We start from the raw sequence: 23,188 nt of genomic DNA on the forward strand, positions 1-23,188 counted from the left end.
TTCTTAACTATTGCAAAGTGTTATAGTTTGCTTACATAAAATTCAATCAGAGTGAAGTGCCAAGTTAATATAAAGAGGCACCATTTAAATTGCTTTAGTGTAAATAATAAAAATGTTTTCTTAACTATTGCAAAGTGTTATAGTTTGCTTACATAAAATTCAATCAGAGTGAAGCCAAGTTACTAGAACCTGTTAGATGGCTATACAGAATTAGTTCAAAGAATAATAGCTTTTGAAAGTAAATTCCACCAAGAAAGAGGTTTTCTTTAAGTGAAATGTTCAGTTAAAAAGTGTGTGCTTTAGTGTCTAAGTATTTAAGTTTCTTGATTATGGAAAGTGCTTTTCTAAAGGTTGTTCCCCCCATCCCGGGCTAATTTTTTTTACCTTCCTTGAAGTTATCTACTGGGCTTTTTCTTTTTTTAAATCATAATGTATAAAGATGTAGCCCAAAATTGTTTAAGTGGGGTAATTTATTCGAAGAGCCAAACTAAACAGTAGCAAGAAAGTAGGCAAAATTCACATTTCTGCTTCTCCAATACTTCACTATTTCATTGCCAGGATAGGTTGGTGACCATTAAGTACATGTTTTAAACCACTAAATGAACTTGGAAATGAGTTGTCCTAGCTTCAGTATATTATTATTCATACTGTGTTTCTATCTAGCCACTGGGTAAGATCTTAGGAAAAGAAGTGAATAGTCCAATTTACTTATCCATTAGACGCAACACACGGTAAATCCTGTAAGAAGGATAACTCTATTGATTATCTTTTCCTATAAACAGGACTATCCATCCACAGTGTATTTTATTTGGAAACTAAACTAAATTTTAGTAAGAGGGTTATACGTGGCAACATAGAGACAGGGTTTCTGTTATTTACATAAAAGCATACTAATATCATAATGGTAGTGTTACAAGGTCCTATTAATGTGTGGTCATCACATTTGTTAAATGTCTCACCACATTCCTATTGAAACTATTTACTCTTCTTGTAAATAACACCTATGACAAATTTATACAAATGTCCACTAAGACTTTGCTCGTCAACTTTCATTTAGGTAACAGCGATCTTTTAGATGTATTTAAATCAGTACTGTTAAGAAATACTGACTAGCTTTATTTTCAAGAATCTCAAGTTTAAGTTATACATACTGTTATCCTCCAATAAGAATCATTGGCCGATTCTTCATCTTTGACAGGTTCAGTATGCCTGCAATGCAAAACATTACCTTTTGTATTAACACATGAAATCCAATTTTTAAATTTAATAAATGCTTATACAAACATAAAGTTTCTTCAAAAAATGTATTTCTGACAACTTCCTGTCACAGATAATTTTCACTGAATGTTTCAACCCAGTTATATTGCTGATGAGAAGCAAATGTTGATCTTTTCCCTCTCTTCCTTCACCATCTCCTGTTTTGTTCGCCTTGACATATTTCTACCAAAAAGACTACCCCAATGGATCCACTGCTTATATTTAACACACAGTAAATTCAGTGCAAATATTTCCTTAACACAGGATGTGCATTGACGAGCTTGAATTAATCAGAAAAATATAAACAGATACTAACCATTCCACAGCTCTTACAAAATACTTGCATTAAGTAATCATCAAAGCTACTTTTTCTACAGCAAGAGGACTAACAGTCAAAATGGTGCTACATGCTACAGGCAGTGCAATACAATTTATTTTACTCATTGCTACAGCAATAAATGTACTTATAAAAATATTCAGACTTAGACTATAATCAAATACAGAGAGAGAAAATATTCTAACTAAAGAGATATAGCAGCCATAGGCAGAAACAAATAAAAAAACTGATACTAATCTTAGCTTTGAGGACCAAAAGTTTCTTCATCTGGAAAATGTAAAAAGAGAAATGAGACTGTTCAAGAAATAAGGATGATAATTTAGGATCTTGAGTCATGGAAGATGGATGGTTAAATGAATGAAAAAACTAGACTGGACATGATGAAATTCAGATGCGAAAGAGCAGCAGATGATGTAATTTTAAATGCTGAGAAATAAGATCTCTTCAAGAGGAGCCACCAAAAGGTCAAATAAGTGAAGAACAAGCTGAAAATACCGGTAAATGGGTTAAAATGGCGGCAAATAGATAAACGAAACAGAAAGATAGTGCTGAAGAACAGGCAACCAAACAACAACAACAACAACAACAATAACAATAACAGCACATTGTAGCAATATATAATAGCAGTCCCACAACATCTGGAGGACGATTTTCCACTAACAGAACAATAAATTCATGAAGCCATCAAATCATTCCAAAACTTCAAAGCAACAAATGAAGACTCCACTACAGCAAAATTATTGAAATAGTCAGAACACACAAATGATCTACAACTGCTGTTTGAGAACATTTGGAAAGCTGAAGAGATTATTGAAAGCATTAATCCACAGCTATGAAAAAAAGGGGACACACAAAATGTCAACAATTGCAGAGATGCCTGACTTCTGCCAGTGGTATACAAAATATTATCAAAAATTCTCTGGACAGAGTTGTAGAAACTTTAGACAAATAACTGGGAGAATCTCAAGGAGCTCTAGAAAGGGAAGACCCTGCACAGAACAGATATTTATTAGAAAATTGATAATTCTCCACAGACTGTTAATCACCAAACCAATAATAGTATCACGTATTGGTTTCAAGAAAACATTTGATTTGGTAGGCAGAGAAATTATGGGTAAAATCATCAAAGAATTTTGTGTTAAAGCAAACATAATCCTCAAAACACTAGCAAATAGGGTGACTGAAGCTAAATTTATGGGAGAAGTATCTCAACCATTTGAAATAAAAACTGGTGTTAGACAAGGGGACAGTTTATCACCTTTACTGTAACACTACATTCTAGAAAAAATAGGAAGTTATTGGAATTTGGAGAAAAAAAAATCACAAAATTGAACCAATAGTTTTAGGACGAAAAACAAATGGAATTAAGGTAAACTGCCTGGCTTCTGCAGATGATTCTGATATACTTTCAAAAAATCTGACAGACAGTTATTAAAAGAAATCTTTTGGAAGAAATAGCATAGAGAGCTGGTCCCAAAATTTCAGCCGAAAAAACAACATTGATGACAATTTCAAACAATGCATCAACATTCTTAGAAAAACAAAAATGTAAAATAGCATTAGTAAGTAAATTTAAATATATTGGACAAACTGTACAACAAAATGGACTAGAAGAATTAACAGTAGATGTAAGAGTCAGCAAACTGGAGAGAGCAAATCGTTTGACAAAGGATATTTACAACAAGAAATGTACAACTAAAAAAAACAAATTTAAACACTATCCCACAGTGGTATGACCAGGATGTTTACATGGATGAGGATGCCTAATGATGAACTATAAGCTGGACAGAACAGAGGTTCCACAAAGGAGCATTATTAGAAAATAATGGTTGCAATACAAGCTACAGATGGCTGGAAAATGAGAAGTAATGAGGAGATATACAAAAATTTTGAGAAAATATCAGAAGTAATGGCTAAAAGAAGATTAATCTTTTTTTAGAGACCTCTACTGAATGAGTAGTTCTGGAAGAAGGAATCAATGATAGCATGGATTACAGAAATAAGAAAGAAACAACATCAAACAATCAGAAATAATAGAAAGAAACCTTTTTACAGATAACATACTGAATGTAAAAGGATCATACCTCTCCAAGATCAAAATTAATTTCATCCCTCTCAATAAGACTGTGAAAACTGGAAATAAATTTCATAAATATGATACTGCGAAGCTCAAAATCAATCAAAACGTAATGGAACAATGCCACCAGTAACTGACAGTTGAATCCCATAAATGTGCAGACATTGCCTCCATGATCCAACAAGCAGCTAATACTACAATCCTGACAGCTAAAAAGAGGAATCATACATGGTGGAATGAGGTTTGTGGTGAGGTGGTGGCCCAAACAGCAAGTGCATGGAAATAGTGGAACTCTACCAGGAGACCTGATGATTTTGATGTATTCCATGAAGTTCGAAAATATGCAGCCAGAACTCTACTGCATGAGAAACAGCAGTTAGAACAGATTGATCAGCGTTGCCAGATAAACAATGTCAGAGACTTCTATCAGACGTTCAAATCGAATTTGAAAGGATACCAAGCCCCTAGTTTTTGTTTTAGAGACGAAAATGGAAAGCTCAGTGTTGTGTACATAGTTCCGCGTATTCAGCGCGTACACAAATTTCCCACTAGAGTGCGCCCCGCTAAGCACAACAGCGCAGGCGCAGCACTCGTCCATCTCCCCACTACGAGATGGCGCTGCCATAGAGACGGACCAAATTCTGCTTCCGCCGATCCGCGTATTAATATGTAACGCAGCCAATGAGATTGCTGCTAACATAGAACACTTTCTCCTCGCGCATCACACTCACGCAGTGATACATGAACGTGCGAGGTATTATAACGGGTGTAAAGACCTTCGATCAGTCAGTCTGCATTTGTCTGCACCAGTCTGCATTAGTCTGTACCAGTCTGCATTAGTCTGTACCAGTCTGTACGAGTTCTACAATTGTCTGTGCCAGTCCATAGTCAAGATCCAGTCTGCGCCTAATAAGATTACCATATTCCTGTACATAGCCATGAAGATAAATGTATAGACACTTTTGTCAAGTATCCGAGATATATGTAAGAATAAGATTAACGTACCAATACCAAAGGAACTTCAGATTGTCAATTGTAAATAGCATCCAGAACCAAGTTAAATAATTTTTATATTTGTTATTATTTTAATAAATGTGTGTGAAAATTAATCAAGTTCTATTTAAAGTTGGTCACCATCAATCTGCTACTCTAAGTGTGCAAGTGGCATTTCTATCGTCTGACCTAATGGCAGAAGATAAACATGCCATGATAAGACCACGAGACATATTGCTGACACTCACTTACTTCGTTAGAGCAACAAGTCAAATAATCTGATGGTGTGTGTACTGAAGGTCTTACAGTATGCACACCACACTCGGCCTGACCAACAAAGAGAACTGCAAGATAATGTCTCGTTACTTTGAAAACCTACTTAATTGTGATGAACCGAAAGAAAGATTCCCTGTATGTGCCCCAATCCACAAACTACCCTTCATCTCCATCTAGTAAAGAGGAGACCAAAGAGATCGTCAACAACTTTAAGAATAATAAGGCAGCTGGAGAGGATTCAATAGTGGTGGAACTACTGAAGCTGGCAAATAATGAAACTCTAGATATACTAGTCCAACTTTTTGAGGAGATCTGGAGAGCTGGGATGATACCAACTGAATGGCAGTCAGCTTTAATCCATCGTATACACAAAAAAGGTGATAAATAGAATGTCAATAACTATAAGGGTACCTCATTAGTATCTGTTCCATATAAGATTCTCTCCAAAGTGATACAGAATAGAATAGAAGATCATTGTAACCAACTGATTGGGGACTATCAAGCTGGTTTCCGAAAGGGCGATTCTTGCGCAGAACAGATCTTTAACTTGAAGAACATGATCAGGTACAAAAAAAATTGGAAAAATAACTATGTGGTCATATTTGTTGATTTTCAGAAAGTATATGACTCCATCGACTGACAGGCAGTAATGAATATTTTGGAAAAGTTTGGGGTGGATAATACATCAAGAAAGCTGATCAAACAAACTCTTACTAACACAGTGTCAAAAATTAAATTTATGGGTGAGGTATCTGAACCTTTTCAATTGTGTCTTGGAAAAGGTCATTCAAGAGTGGAGAAAGTTATTAGCCCAAGGAGAAACAAATGAAGAGTGGTTCAGACTTGGTCCTAAGAACAAAGGGGTGTGCATTGGCTGCTTAGATTTTGCGGCTGACCTAGCCATTTTTGCTAACAACATAGAGTCAGCAGTCAACAAGATAAATAGGCTGTCAGAAATTGCTGAAAAAAGTTAGACTCCAGATCTCTATTCAAAAGACAAAACATATGACGAACATCTGTGATGGACCTGAATGGATGATAACCAACCTGGGAAAAAATTGGATGAGTTAAGAATTTCAGGTATCTCGGTGAAGTCATCCACCTGGAGAATGGATTAAAAGAAGAAGCAATTGTCGGGATGAGGAAGTTAGACCAAGCATACCAACTGACAAAGAATACTTATAACAAAAAGTCTATGAGTATATGGGCCAAGTTCCAACATTATAAAACCTGAGGGCTTATAAGCATCCAAATCTTTGACCACGAATAGACAAGGTAAGCTGAGCGGCTGGAAAAGCGTGAGTGTAGGATATTAAGGAAAATCCTAAGGTAATAGATGGGTCGATGGACAATGGCAAATGAGAGCAAATGAGGACTCGTGCAGCAAGACAGAACCTATCACAGCATCCATTACGAAGAAATGATTGTTATTTTATGGTATCTCATGAAAATGGATGGTGATCGACTAACAAAAAGAATATGGAGTTTCATCCCATCTAAGAAAACGAGGCCGAGATGGTTCAAAGAATGTGAAAAAGATCTTAAGCAGATTGGTATCTCAGAGAGAAATTCCTGAAAGGAACAAATTTAGAAGATTGGTGACCAACTACCAAGGTTTTAACATGGTATCAACATCCGAAAGACAGTGAGGACCATTATCTGAAGAGCATAAAAAGGCACTTCTTGCAGGGGCTCAGAAGATACTGGCAGGAAGTCAAAGCTGGAGCAAGAACAAGACCTGGACACTAGAGTGAAGTCGGTCGTTACCACGCAGTCCGTAGAGACTCACCTCAATAAAAAAAATAAGTAAATAAAAATAAAAGGCTTTCAATGCAGAAGAAATAGGGGATTGAGAACAACACGAATAGAATAAAGGGGGAAAAACATGAGGAGGAGATGGACGAGTACTGGAAAAACAGGAGACGACAAGGGAAGAAGAAGAAGTGAAGTTATTACATGATGAGAGATGGTGATTGGATTTGATTTGATTCAGTTTTCATTACATACACCGAAAAAATGAGATGATTCTCGAGGGTGTGGAACATGTCAGAATGCATAACACAAAACATTTTAATATAATGAATACTACCCTGATCATTTGTCATGAGATTGTCAAAATAGGTGAATACAATACAATAAACTGGAAAAGCTAATATTTACAGAATTAATACGCTGTCAGAATGAAACATTGTTATGCACTATTAATAAATTTATCATACACAAAATACCTAATTTTGACTGTTGCAACCAAGTGCTGTCAAAACTTATATCTAACATATTTTTACTTAAGCTGGCCTAACAGTCTCTGTTAGGATATTCATCTATAGAGTAGAAGGCATTGCCTATCAAAAAGTCATTCAAACTCTGTTTAAACTGTGCTTTATCTGAAACCAAGTTTTTAATGGTTGCTGGTAATTTATTGAAAATGTGTGTTCCTGAATATTGGACCCCCTTTTGGACCAACATAAGTGATTTTAGGTCTTTATGTAGATTTTTCTTATTCCTAGTATTGATAATATGTATTGAGCTACTTGTTGGAAATATAGATATATAACTTGCAACAAATTTCATTAAGGAGTAAGTATACTGAGAAGCAATGGTTGGAATTCAAAGTTCCTCGAATAGGTTCTACACGATGTTCTTCAAAGACTGGTCCCAGATACTCCATTGCACCATTCACCGAACCTGATAACCCCGAGCCGTCAGTAACAAAAATTAAGTCTTGCTTAAGAGATTTACAACACTACATGCACTTGTTACCAAAGTCTCATTTACTTTTAGAGCTATCTGTTCCACTTCCTTTTTGGCCCCACTTCTCTCTGTCTTCACTATATCTGAAACAGTTCTTATTTTGTTGCCCGATACAATTATCATTTTCTCTTAATAAAGCTACTTCGATTTCTGGATTACTTGATTCAATATTTTGCAGTATTCTTTGTAATGCATTACAATTCTAATATCAGAAACGTTCCTAGATAGTAGATACAGTCTCCTTTTTGCCCCACATGATATCTTTATTCCTTGTATAATCCATGGTTTATCTTTTGACTTCTGTGTGATCTGAGTTACCTTTAGGGGAAAACAATTTTCAAAAGAGGAGGTAACTTTATTAATAAATGCTTTGCATTTTCCATTTGAGTCAGGTAAACATCTCTCCAGTTCATGTCTTTGAGCAATTTCCTGAATTCCTCAATTTCTGGCTTATTTATTATCCTCCTGTACTCAGATTCAATATTTTTTTATCCTGACAAGTTTCAACATTTAACACAAGATGCTGCACGTCGTGATCAGATAGTCCATTTACTATTGGTTTTGTGATATGACGTCTTTCCCCTAGATTTGTTCATAAAGATATTATCAATAGCAGTCTCAGAGCATTTACATATCCTAGCTGCAAAGTTCACAATAGGAACTAAATTGAATGATAATGTTAAAAACACCAGCAACCACTATTTCCCCTTCTTTTGTTTTTTACACAAGCTATTCCTTTCGCTTTGTGAAATGAAGCACTGCCTAGTTCCAAAACACAGGACTACTATGACAAGGTGAAATGTTCTCAGAGTGCTACATGTATGATAGTAAATGTAATCAGCACTATAGTTGTTTTCTGAGTAGTTATGCTGTGTGTGTTTCATTCAATCAGATGAAATGGAATAAAATCATCAATTTATTTATTTGGGCTCTTTATCACCAAGATACATTCAATGTTGGTTGAGGTTTATCTTTTGAATTCACTCCAGTGTAGATTGTCAAAATTTTATCAGTTGTCAATGTACTTGTAACACAGTTTCCGAATTTACTGCCATCCAGGAAAGTATCGCACTCAAATTATTCTCAGAGACTGAGAGATGGCTGAAACCCAGAGTAGAAAGCTCTCACATATTTAGTGATTAATGGAATATATATCGGAAAGGCAGGTTAGACACTGTAGGAGAGGGAGTGTCCATTGTCTCTATTAAGGTCAAAGCTGATTGTGACAGTGAAGTTATCTGGTTGCGTATAACAAGTCTAGGTGAAATCACGTAAATTAATGGATAATCAGCCACCCAGTTCTGCTATGACAGTTTTGGAGCCATTCACAGAAAGTCTACAGACAGTAGCACGTAAATACCTAGATCATGCAATACTAGTTGGAGGTGAATTTAGCCTACTGAGTATAGATGGTAGCCTATGGCTTCATTGCAGGGGGTGCAGTCAATCTTGTGAAGCACTTTTGAATGTGGTTTTCGAAAATTGTCTTGAGCACCTAGTTTGCCATGCCACATGCAATGGAAATATCTTAGACCTTGTAGTTACAAACAGGCCAGATATCATCAATGACTTCAGCATAGAGATGGGGATTAATAATCATGATAACATCATAACAACTAAGGTTACAAAAATTAATAAATCAGTCAAGAAGGCTAGGAAAATGTTCATGCCAGAAAGAGCAGATAAGCAGATGTTAGCATCTCACTTAGACAGAACTGACATCACTTAGTTCCATTAAGATGGACGTAGAGAGATTATGGTCAAAGCTTAAACAGATCATGAATTGCACTCTCAACAAGTCTGTACCTAGTAAACGAATTAAGGATGCAAAAGAGCCACTGCGGTTTAACAATGAAATTTGGAAAATACTGAGGAAGGAAAAGCTACTGCACTCTTGGTTCAAAAGAGAATGCCAAATGGCAACAAGGAAAGGTTACTACCACTGTCATACCTCAGCAAAAGATCTGGCTGAGAAGCAGGGGAATTTATTGTCCTATGTAAAATCACTAAGTGAGTCAAAGAATTCCATCAAGTCACTTGACCAGTCTGGTGTGGCAGTAGGAGATAAATGTTTTAAATTTTGCATTTAAGAAATCATTCATGCAAGAGAATCATATAAACATACCGTCATTTGACAATAGCACAAAGACACCTAACAACAATCACCACAAGAGGCCAGCACTAGCACAAGTTGTTCACATGATATTCGTTGGACTGTTGCCTGTAAACCCGTCCCATGTCAGTGCTCTTGGAAGAGAGCTGTGGCAGTGACACGGCTCTGTTGTTGTTCCTGTGCAGTGATCTGCAAAGACGCGACGGTACGGGACGGGGGGTCGGGTCGAGATTCAAGCAGTGATTAAATACTTCATAAAGAAAGGTATAAAAGTGAAGGACATTCATGCCGATTTCCAGAAAACACCAGGGGACTCTGCTCCTTTGTCTTCAACTGTTGCCAAGTGAATAAATGAATTTCAATTTGGTCAGGAGAGCTTAGATGATGATCATCCATGAATAGGTCAGCCAAAACGTGTCACTACTCTAGAAATCATTGCAAAAGTCCGCATAATGATCAAGGAGGATCACCAATTTAGAGTGCATGAAATTGCTCACGCTTGCCAGATGTCATCTGAAAGATATTCACAAGATGGGTGCCGCGACTCTTGACGCTGTGTCAAAAACGCATGAGAATGGACATATCACAACAAGTTTGGCCTGTTTTAGGAGAAACAAACAAGATCTTTTGTGCTGGTTTGTGACCACGAGGAAACTTTGGTTTACTACTATACCCCAGAGACAAAGCAACAATCAAGGCAGTGGAAACATGCTGAATCTCCGCCGCCAAACTCCTTCAGCGGGGAAGGACATGGCGTCAGTGTTCTGGGATGCGCCACCAAATTCATTCAGCGGGGAAGGGCATGGCATCAGTGTTCTGGGATGAGAAGGGGATTCTGTTTGTACATTATCTCCCCACTGGGCAAACAATTACTGGAGAATACTATGCTAAACTTCTGGACAAATTGCAACAAATGATATGCGAAAAAGGCCAGGTTTAATAAGGAAGAAAGTCGTCTAGCATCAAGCAAATGCACGCTCGCATGCATGTACCATTGCCATGGTAAAATTACACAAACTAAGGTATGAATTGTTGCCACACGTGCCTCTTCCCTAAACTTAAAATTTTTCTTTGTGGATGAAGATTCACTTAAATGAAGAATTGATAGCCTGAGTTGACAACTATTTTATAGGCCTGGAGGAAAATCATTGTCGAGATGGGATCGAGGTATTGGAACACTGTTGGACCAAGTGAATTAATCTACAAGCAGGGTACATTGAAAAACAAAAAAGTTTCAGTGACATAAGTACATTTTTTCTATTCTGTTTCAAGAACTTTTCAAACCACCCTCGTAAGCATCCCCGACGCCTGAAATAATTAAAAACAAATAAGTCGCCAGTTGCAGATGGAATCTCAATTTGGTTTTACAAAGAGTGCTATATGGCACTGGACCCTTACTTAGCTTGTATTTATTGTGAATCTCTCACCCAGCAGAAAGACCTAGCAACTGGGGAAAAAAATACAGAGGCGTCTCCTGTATATGCGAAGGGCGAAAGAACAGACCCGCGAAATTACAGACCAATACCCGTAACATCAGTTTGCTGCAGAATTCTTGAACATATTCTGGGTTTGAATCTAATCAGTTTCATAGAGACCAATAAGTTTATGTCCACAAATCAGTACAAAGCATCGCTCATGGGCAACTCAGCATGCCCTTTTGTCATACGACGTCTGTTCAAAAAATTCCAAAACTTTGTCCACAAAATTTTCTATGCTTATCTTTTAATTACTATGGATTGTCTCCTTCGAAATACTCTCCTCCACAATTGATACACTGCTCCCAATATCATTTCCACTTCCAGGAGCAGTCTTGACACACCTCTTGCTGGGTCGCATAAAGTGCCGTCTGCGAATTTTCTTTTATCTCATCTACCATTGCAGAACTTCATCCTTTTCAACTTTGGAAATAAAAAGAAGTCTGCAGGGGTCATACTATTCTCGCAAGGAACATCTCATTCTCATTTGTGAGATCCAAAAGTTTTTTTGGTCTTGACTCATGAGCCGTGGAATGAACTTGGCGGCAACACAATGCATTCCAAGATGCTGTGTCATTTCATAACATGATCCAATTGAAATGTTACATTCTTCTACAATCTCTCAGACAGTGTATCTTCGACTGCCGCACACAATTTCTTTGACGTTCCTGACACAAGCGTCATCAGGGGACATCTAAGAGCGTCCTGAACAAGGATTATTTTTGACTTTTGTAAAGCCATTTTAAAACGTGTGAATAATACATAACACCAAGTATGGCTTAAGCACTCATCGCTATAGGCTCCCTGCATCATTTGGTGTGTCTGTGTAAAGGTTTTCTTGAGTTTCACGCAAAATTTAATGCAGATGCATTGCTCCTCTAACTTTGCCATCACAAAATTCACAAACCCAGATTCCATATTTCTTGATTTCCGAGAAGCATTTGACATAGTGCCTCACTGCAGACTTTTAACAAAGGTACAAGCACATGGAATAGGTTCCCAGACATGTGAGTGGCTCAAAGACTTCTGAAGTAATAGAACCCACTACATTATCCCGACGGTGAGTGTCCATCAGTGACTAGGGTATCATTAGGATCATTCCAGGGATGTGTGATAGGAGCGCTATTACTCATATTTTCTATGTGCATAACTGATCTGATGGACAAAGTGGACAGTAATCTGTGGTTGTTTGCTGATGATGTTGTGGTGTATGGAAGGTGTCATTGTTGAGTGATTTAGGAGGATAAAAGATGACTTGGGCAAAGTTCCCAGCTGGTGTGATAAATGACAGCTAACCCTAAATGTAGAAAAATATAAGTTACTGCAGATGAGTTGGAAAAACTAATCCATAATGCCAGAATCCAGCATTAGTAGTGTCATGAATGAAGTCACATTGTTTCAGTATCTGGACATAACGTTGCAATGTGATATGAAATGGAACAAACTTGTGAGGGTCATGGTAGGGAGGGCGAATAATCATCTTTCGTTTGTTGGGTGGATTTTACTACAGTGTGGCTCAGCTGTGATGGACATCACATATAGGATGCTAGTGTCTGGGATCCACAAGGGGTCGAATTAAAGCAGACATTGGGGTAATTCAGAGGCAGGATACTAGATTTGTTAACAGTAGGTCGAAACAACAACATACAAGTATTATGGAGATGTTTCTGGAACTCAAATGGGAATCCCTGGAGGGATTTTGAGGAACACTGTGCTGACTGCAGAACAATTCTGATTGCACCAACATACATTATGCGTGAGGACCACGAAGATAAGAGACGACAAATTAGGACTCATAGAGAGGCATATAGACATTCACTTTTTCCTCAATCGATTGGCAGATGGAACGGAAAAGGAACTGACTACAGTTGAAATAAAATTACTTGATAGTTGGCACTTCAAACGCCAATAAGAGTAGTCAGCGTCACACTTGAACTGTCTGCTGTTGCCAAACTCCACCAAAATTGGCCAGTCACTTCCAATTCCTGGTTCAGCATTCTTTCTTGATGTATTTGTATCCCGAATTACGAGCCCGACACTTTTATTATGTATTTCATGACACGCGATAGCTACACCAAAAACAACACACATTAACAATGCTAATGAAAGACACACATTTCATTCATAGCACTAACCAAACACTACCGAATAACTCAGCACAAGGTGTAATTCAGTATCATACATATAGTTATCATATTCACAGAGATCATCTTACATTAGATAAGCTTTTCACTACATTGTGTGAAACTGAAATTTTTAAGGTTGCAGTTCATAGTTGCAACTGGATCACTACATTCACATATATAAATACTTCATGCAGTGCTGTGGCATAGCACAATGGTTGGCAGATTAATCTAATGTGTAGCATGTCGTAGGTTTGAATCTCATCAATGTAGCAAAATTTTTATTTCTAAATCTAACCAAAAGAGTGTGATTATTATTTTCATTCAATTAATTGGTTTAAATGTATTTTTTTATTTTTAATACTTTGCTGCATCATTTTTCATCATTGTTTTGACTGTTCTATTTGGTCTTATTTTTCTTCCTGTCACTATTTCTTCATTTGGAATCTGCCTCAGTCATCTATAATCCACGAACAAGTGCCCACATGGACTGTTCACTTGTTTCTAACATGGCAGCATGTGCAGCTAGAGTAAGGATAGTTACAGGTAACAAATGAAACGGAGAAATTTTAATTTGCTTTCAGCCCTGAAATTGAGTTTTTGTTGTCTTGAGTTTACCCTTAAGCGTTAGCTTTAATCGCCATGAACAAAGCGATCATGATATTAGTACTGCTGCAGACTGTTGACCACAATTTTCTCGGCTGGGTTAGGACACAAGTTTACAGTCAGGGATACAAAACGGGTCGTCTTCCCCAGTTCAGTCACTGGTCACTTTAAATCAATAGTCGACAGAGTATCCAACATTTCTGACATACCTTGCACCAGCCACTAGAAAAATTGCTCTGTGTTAAACGTTTAACATAATTTGTGAAGTGAGCCGCTTGTTTGTTGTCACCTGTAACCAAACGGTAGCTGGTAGCCAATGTGGCAACATTGTTGCGGCAAGTGATTGATGTCAACTATCAAGTAATTTTATTCAGACAATTGTAGTGAGACAGGGTACCTTCTGCCATGCACCATATGGTGGCTAGTGGAGTATGTATGTAGATGTGGAATCAGTCTTTCCTTCTCATCCCATCTGGAAAGTCTCCCCTGATCTGCAGTTCTGGGTAACTTTCTCAAAATCTACAATTTTTCCTAGACCTATCCTTCACCCCTCTTCCTTCCACTTCAACCCTTCTGCCTGAAGAATGAGCTACTGGCTCTGAAAGCTTGCCTAATTATAATCTTCTTTTATGTGTGTGTTCTGCCGCCACTTAGCAAGTAGATTGTTTATCTATCCAATTCAATTATCATGTAACCAAAAGCTGCATTTAACACACCAAGTCTCTTTTACCAATCACTTTTAATATGTCCTACAGAATGTACTGTCTATCCTGTCCTTTTTTGAGATTACTGTTTTGTTGTACTTTTCTACAGGCATCATCTTACTTATTAGGAGTCAGTTCCTTCATGTTGTTGTTGTTGTGGTCTTCAGTCCTGAGACTGGTTTGATGCAGCTCTCCATGCTACTCTATCCTGTGCAAGCTTCTTCATCTCCCAGTACCTACTGCAACCTACATCCTTCTGAATCTGCTTAGTGTATTCATCTCTTGGTCTCCCTCTACGATTTTTACCCTCCACGCTGCCCTCCAATGCTAAATTTGTGATCCCTTGATGCCTCAAAACATGTCCTACCAACCGATCTCTTCTTCTAGTCAAGTTGTAGAGCTGCATGTACTCGGGAAAAATTACGGCTGTAGTTTCCCCTTGCTTTCAGCCGTTCGCAGTACCAGCACAGCAAGGCCGTTTTGGTTAATGTTACAAGGCCAGATCAGTCAATCATCCAGACTGTTGCCCCTGCAACTACTGAAAAGGCTGCTGCCCCTCTTCAGGAACCACATGTTTGTCTGGCCTCTCAACAGATACCCCTCCGTTGTGGTTGCACCTACGGTACGGCCATCTGTCTCGCTGAGGCACGCAAGCCTCCCCACCAATGGCAAGGTCCATGGTTCATGGGGGGAGTTCCTTCATAGTCAACAGTTAAGGAATGGGTGGCTGAATTCATATGTAGCATATGTCTCTGTAAGATGACTCATGAACAACTTCCTAGAATTACAATCAAATATGAAAATGCTGAGAAAGAACACAGTGTGATATTGCAAGATCAGTAATTAAAAAGATGAGCAAAACATTTGATGCCGTGGCCATACCAGAAAGTGAGTGGCATGTCTGTTGAAGCCTGACTACAAACTAATGTGAAAAACAATTTGGGACAATCTGACACACAACTGATTCTATGCACCAATCTGTTCCCGTGGATGAAATGAAACAGCAGTTGCACAAAAATAGCCAAGGTGACTTAATCGGAGAGAAAGAGTGGTCATTGTTTTCTAGGATGCAAAAGGGATTTCTATTTTAGATTAGCTTGCAAGACTGAAACAATACCTCACAAATACAATGCAAGTATTCTGACTCAACTGGATGAAAAAATATGGAGCCAAGACCCAGGGGGAAAAAAAAAGTTTATTGTCAGTGAAATGCATATGGTCACAAAGGCACTTTCACAATAGGAAAACTGGGAGTTTCAAGTGTGAAGTTTTCAAATATCTATTCCATTCTCCAATTTTTTCACATTCTGACTTTAGCTTCTTCTTCTTTTCTTTTTGTATGAATGATTCACTTAAGACTACATGCGTCACAGCTCAAAACCGTTTTGTGAGTCAACAACTGGATATGTTTTCACTGGTCTGTCTCTTGTAACTCCGTTGGACATGGAGGTAGCAAATGAGGATGTAGGATGTCCATGACATACTGCTGTGCTGTCAGAGTGACCTGAAGTCATATCCGATGCTGCCCCACACGCCCTCTCCCTATGTCGTTGTCATACTCACTGACAACTGTCATCGCGGGTCTTGCAGAATGTCTCACTGCTGGTCACATGACAGGTGCAGGTGTGAAAGGGTTACTATGTGCTCGGCGTACATTACAGCAATTCTCCCATGGGCTCGTCAGACACGGTAAACCGGAAGCTTGCTGACAAGCACACCACCCTTACGTTCCCAAGCAGTCCAACATGGGGCCACTACCACATCTGAATGACTCACAAATCTGCATATTGCATAATTCAATCAGCCTGGCAAATGGAGACACCCAATTAGGCCCCTTCAAATTTTGTTGCGTGCTGATAATGCTGACTCACAGAAGTACAGGGCATCTGTGTCCTTCACAGGGATCACTCAACATCTTACACTCTTCACATCTCTTATAGCTCCTACCATTCTTGGTAACAATCCGAGACACAAACAAAGCTAATGCAATCTGGTGGCCTTTGTATCCATTTCAGAGAGTTGCGACTCTCATAATTTACCACTGGTATGCACACTCGTGAAACTACGTTGCTTCAGGGAGCTTCCCTTTTTTTTCTTCAAGCTGTTTAGTTCTTTGAATCCATTTTTCTTGTAGCTCAGAATAATTATTTTATTGTGTAGCAAACTTACAGACTAGCATTCTGGTCTGAGCTGTCGGAGTTGGCGGTCATGTGTGTGTGAGGTGTGCTTGCTTGTGTGAATGAATGGTGTGTATTTCTATTTCTTTTTCTGATGAAGGTTGTGGCCAAAAGCTTATGTGTAAGTGTCTTAACTGTGCCTGTCTGCATTTTAACGTGCCATCTTTATGGTAATTAGCACTCTATCTTTTCCTACACTGCTGATATTCCAACCTGGAGTTTCCATTGTTTGAACTTACGGTCTACTGTTTTATGTTGCAGTGCACTTCTACAAGTGTAATACACAAATGTTGCCTTAGGAAAGAGTCACAATAACATCCATGTCTACCTTTTGCTATTTTTTACGAAATAGCACATCACACTCGAAATTTAACTTAGCCAATGAAATAAGTTTGAAGATTTATTGTGTGTAAGAGACACGAGGGCCCACTGTGTGGGAAATGTGGGAAGTTCTGTGCAGAGATGGAGTTATCCACAGACGCAGTAAGTCTTGGGAACTATACGGGTGTTTAAACATCGACACCTGCTGGGATGAGGGGCCACTTACTCTGAGGTGGCGCTGTGCCAGCAACGAGCTCGACCCATTGATTAGCACCACAGATGACAATGAGCAACCAGCTGCTTCTCTGTGCAGAGATATAAAATTTATCGATTTTGGACATCTTTTGACAATCTGTCACATGGAGAACAATGTTTACTCTGGCAATTTTAACACTAATCTAGTGTTCTGCAACATATTAATGTGAAATGTTGTCTATGATGTTGAAGCGTGTAAGTTAAACTGATATCTGAGAATTTGTTGTTTTTGTGGCATTATCTGGAAAATGGCCTCTCTTGCAGCTCCAAGCATAAATGTCAAGTGAAGAAGAATAATTAGCACAGCACACTGGAACCGAGTAGGGATCCGGTTTACTGCTCGGCCACTAAATTAGCATATTGTGAGTACACCAGAAGAGACGCTGTACACACTTGCATATACTACATACACAAGTACAAGCATCGATCAAGCTACTGCGAAACTGCACTCTGTGTGACTCATCACTACATCAGAATACTGTAAATGTGGTGATTCCAATTTCTTAAGGTCTCTTCCTGTTTGTTTTCATCAGTAGGATCATATTTTTCAAGTATGTGGGAATCCAATGAGCTGCCTGTTTGGATACATTCTTTCTGTATGTCCCACAAGTTGGATTCCTTGGAGACACATTGTAACAAGAGCTTTTAGGAATTTGCCTGGAGATTTCACACTGGGTTCTGTGTGATGTATCCCATCCTTTATTCTTGGACCTAAGATTTTTACTACAATTTTACATTCTTCTAATTCAGTTTGCTGTTTTCATGTCTTGTGTTGGACAAAGAGTCTCTCTCATGCATAAAGAAATTCTAATTTGATCACTGTTGTACAATGTTAGATTTTAGAGTTCCAGGAAAAATACTTTTAGTTAACTGAGAGACAGTTTGTACTTTCTGAAGTCTGGATTCTATGGCCTTCTTTTCATTATGATGTTCAGTGGTCTTTTTCACCAAATTATTTAAACTATTTAACACCGAATACTATGTCATTGCCTATATAAGTTCACCCAGTGCCATTTTGGTATCAGCCAAGAATTTTTTCTCCAGGTGAAATTAGTAGTCCAATTTTCCTAGCTTGCTCCCTTAATATTTCAAATTGCTTTAGCATATCAGTGATGTCTTTGTCAATTAGTATTATGTCATCGGTATAGGTTACACAATATAATTCTATCTTTAAGTTTACGTTCTAGTCAGTGTAATAGTGCACCTGCTCTTCTCCATTATCTTACAATTTTCTTAGGGGCATAGTTGAATAGCAATGTGATATGCCATCCCATTTTCATATTCTTATGTCTGTCTTAAATTACACTGCTTGAAAAAAAGTGAGACACTCAGAAGGTGGGGAGAAAACAAATTGAAACATAGCTAATTTAGAGGGTATGTGATGTTATTTCAGTGATAACAAAACAGAGTCAAATTTACACAGAACTTATCAGTTTGAGCCCACTTATCAATACAGCAATGCACCCTGTCTGGCCTGGACAGTGCGGGAGGATGTCGTAAAGCTGCTGCATACCCTCCTGAGAAAGGTGATCCACAACTGTTGTAACTGGACATTGCAATCATGGATACAGGCAGTGGGATGGAGTTGACGTCCATGTTGGTCCCATAATGTTATATCGGGGACAGATATGGGGATTTTGCTGGCCACAGGAGTATATCAACATCACACAGACAATTTAAAGAGACACATACTACATGTGGACAAGCACCGGCCTGTTGAAAAATAGCACCACAATACTATTACACACTGCTGTACCATCAGAGTTCCCATGGCCATTACAAGCCGTGACCTGAAGTCATACCCAATGGCTCCCCACACCATGGGACTCCTTTGTGACCCACCCCCCCCCCCCCCCCAAAATGTGGAAGAATGGGACCTCTCCCCATCTCCCCGGGTCACTGTCAAACTTCTCCACGATAGTCATTTGGAGCAGTGCAGGACTGGGACTCATCAGTGAACATAATGTGACGCCATTCATTAGCAGTCCGTACTTCTTGATCATGGCACCACTTCACATGCAGTCATTTGCTTGGGTGTTAATGGCAGCCTATGCGCAGGACGGCAATTCCATAGTCTGGCTGCTCCTAGCTGTATGACACAGCATGTTGCAAGGAGACTATTACAGTGAACTCCTGTTTATCCGAAATGATCAGGACGGTGGTCAGTTCCGATAACGAAAATTCCAGATAAATCAAAGTCCCCCTGTTTTCACATGTGAACACTCCAAATTGCGTCAATATTGCGAAATACGATCGTAAAACGTGCGTAGGGTATGTAAAACATTACTGATATGGTTGCAAATAACCCTACACTTTTTTACTGAAAAAATTGTGTTGACATGTTAAAAAGGCACCAAACTATGATTGAAAACTCAAAGTTTTTAAATGCTGTATAACAAAGCTCGTTTATTTTGGATTCTTACAGAAAAAATCTCCCTTATTTGGCAGCAGGAAAAAACAGGAGTTTTAATTTTATTATCTACTCTTTTGAATAAAAAATAAACTACTGAACAAAATTATGAAACAAATCTAGAGATTACTCAAAGGAACGAAAAGTCTGTCCAGAGGAACTTTCAAGAAAAAAAAAAAAAAAAAAACTTTTTAAGTTATGGACATAGAAGTTCTAGGATGCTTCATTAGAGTTTATTTTTTGGTAACGAAGTCACGAATGCCTTTTTTTCTTTTTTTTTTTTGCTTGAGAAACTATTGCTGCAACAATACATCTCCAACGTTGAAATCAAACTATTTCAGGATAAATCGTCTCCTCCTGTTGGCTGATGTACTCCAGGGCAGTTTGGATCACTTCGTAACAGAATGTGTGAGGAATATTTTTCTCTGATTCATCATCAGAAACATAGTCTTCTAACGCTTTATGATCGGTCACAATTTGGACGATTTCATCCTCAGTCACATGAAAAAATGCCATTTTCCATCCACTCTTCAATGTCTTCGAAGTGTGTGTCTTTACAACCAGCTTCTCCAGTAAATTCACCAAAATTATGTCAGCTTGAGTTTCGGTGTTGTCTCCTCCTTCCCACCACTTAGGTTGCCTTACGATCTAAGAGTTTTTTCCAAGACCTAACAAGAGGAACTGGAGGAATTAGATTCCAAGCTTCAGCAATCAATGAATGACACTTAAAACATCAATTTTTTTAAGAGCTTCCACAAAATCATCTGCAGCATCAATCACACCTATTAAGTATTCCAGCATCTTGTGTCTGTAATGTTTTTCCATCGCCTCAAGAATACCTTGATCCATCGGTTGACATAGAGATGTGACATTTTGTGGAAGAAATACAACTTTGATATCCCCATCTTGCAGATCACCTGGGTGAGAAGGAGCATTGTCCACAAGAAGTAGCGCTTTTCAAGGAAGTCCTTTTCCTTCCATGTAATTTACTACAGCTGAAACAAACTCTGCCTGGAACCACTCTCTGAAGATGGCACGGCACTGTTCATACATGCCTTAAGACTGATTCATGTACCTCAGTGGGAAAGCTGGTTGGTTGGTGTCTAAATGCTCTTGGTGTTTTGGATTTGCCAATTAAAGTAAGACACAGTTTATGATTGCCAGTGGCATTACTGCAAGTGAGGACAGTAAATCTTTCTTTGATTTTTTTGTATCTGGAAGCCATTTCTTCTTCTTTAGAGGCAAGGGTTTTCGTTGGCAGCATTTTGTAATTCAACCCAGTTTCATCACATTTGTAAAGTTGATTGTCAGTATAACCTCCTTTGTCAATGATTGTGTGCAGTTTCTTCTTAAAATCAGCATAGCAGCTTCATCCCCAGATAATGATTTGGCACTGATGGCAATTTCATGGATGCCATGCTGCTTCTTGAAATGATCCTGCCAGCCATTACTTCCGAGGAATTCTTGCATCTTTCCTTCTATCAGCTCATTAGCTCATTTTGACAAATTAGAGGACCTGAAACTGACACACCTTTGGCTCTTATTTATTCGTGCCACAAAAATAATGCCTCTTCTAACTGAGGATGTGCACCTTTTCTCATTGTTTTTCAAGATTTCACTGCGCTGCCCAATGCTTGGATGGAACAAAAATTTTTCAATTCCTGATCGATTTGTCTTCCGATCAGTAATTGTACTCCTACTCTGCAGCAACTTTTGTGGGTGGCTCACCAGCATCAATTCTCTGCAAAGTGTGATGCTCTTTTTCCAACAAGATCACATTCATTTTATGTTACGTGCCCGTAGTCACGTTCAGTGTTCTTTTTACAGACACTCAACTGAGTCCTTTATGGTTTTTGGCCCCTTTTATCTCTGGACACTTTAAGGCACATAGTGGGAGCACAAAACCTCAAATCAGAAACACACAAATGCACAACTTGACAACACTCGAGATGCACTAGACAAACTTTTGATTTTTGAAACCAGGCTGTGGCAGCCATCAAATGAAAGCATTCGATACATCTATGCCATTTCCTCTGTTCTACCCAAGCCCACATGGCAACACAACAGGGTGTTGTACGTTCACTGTTAAACACTCAGCTTTGATGTACCGACAACAAGCGGAAAGAGTTAGGCGGCGCACTCTAATTGTCAGTTTCGACAGGCCTACGTTGCACTCCATAGAACAATACTGTATGTACTGTACTTCCAAGGAGTTCCAATAGATGGCAGTGGCATGAAACCATGCAATACGAATAAGAAACGCACTAGAGCTTCAACCAACACACGCACGAATTGACGATACTTGGACTTTTGACACGCACCAGTGCACTGATTAGCAGTAGATTGCCAAAAAACACCAGCAAATGCTTGGCTCCAGGTGCACGCAAATTGAAACTTGTCAAGTGTCAATCTAGCTAGCCAAAAGTGTAGCTGCACGAGAGTTTACTGTACTTGTTCTCAAATGGCAGTCACAGACGTGAACAGGTTACAATGTACTCAGTACACTACACAGTGATGCTCCCTTGTAGTGGTCTGATGTAGTCAACTGGAACACTGATGATGAGTAAGCCCTTACTTTCCAACATCAGGCCACTGTCAGATCCAAATACTCCAAAAATACAGATGTTGCAAGGTTTAACCAGGGGACCAAATGGACATCCACAATGAGGTTTCTTTCAAACTCTCATCAGATAATGCTGTCTCACACCAATATGCAGCACCTTCATATCCTCCAGAGTGATGATTCAACATCTGACGCTATTCACATCCCTTATATACCACACGATGCTTGCTAAACAGCAATAAAAAAAAAGAACACTAATGAATAATGAAGGAAAAGACAGACTGTTACTTACCATAAAGAAGATACCTTAGGCTGCAGATGGGAAGAATTAAAAGACACTTACATAAAGCTTTCAGCCACAGCCTTCATCAGTAAGTAGTAATCTGTCTTTTCCAACATTGTTGATATTCCTACTGGAGTTTCCATTGTTTCAAGGACACTGATGCTTTTCTGTGAGTGTTTGCTTTATGATGTTTTCTGCATTTTGGCTTTTTTTTTAAAAAGAAAAAAGAAGAAAGAAAGAAAGAAAAAAAAAAGATTTGTTGCTGGAAAACTTCTGAAGTCCAATAAAGGAGTTACAACAGCCATATATGGTTATCTGGTGGACCTTGCAGAACCAAATTCTAGGGCTGAAATATACTGTTGACCAATGGGCATTAATCAGAATGAATACTAAATAAAAAATTAAATCCAAGTTTACACAAAAAACACAGGTTCTATCACTGTTGCTTTTCATTCTATTTTGCTCTT

The 23,188-nt window shown here is 38.5% G+C and overlaps 1 protein-coding gene across 1 annotated transcript in view; it reads right to left on the minus strand.

Annotated features, from left to right (window-relative positions):
* Positions 1–1,153: 1,153 nt before the first annotated feature.
* Positions 1,154–23,188, minus strand: part of LOC124555818 (molybdenum cofactor biosynthesis protein 1-like) — a 56,066-nt gene continuing 34,031 nt past the window's right edge. Inside the window, exon 7 of the mRNA XM_047129886.1 lies at positions 1,154–1,209. Coding sequence (XP_046985842.1) covers positions 1,154–1,209 — 56 coding nt within the window. The remainder of the gene's footprint in view (positions 1,210–23,188) is intronic.

This window comes from Schistocerca americana, chromosome X (genome assembly GCF_021461395.2).
Source record: "Schistocerca americana isolate TAMUIC-IGC-003095 chromosome X, iqSchAmer2.1, whole genome shotgun sequence".
NCBI classification, from domain to species: Eukaryota; Metazoa; Arthropoda; class Insecta; order Orthoptera; family Acrididae; genus Schistocerca; species Schistocerca americana.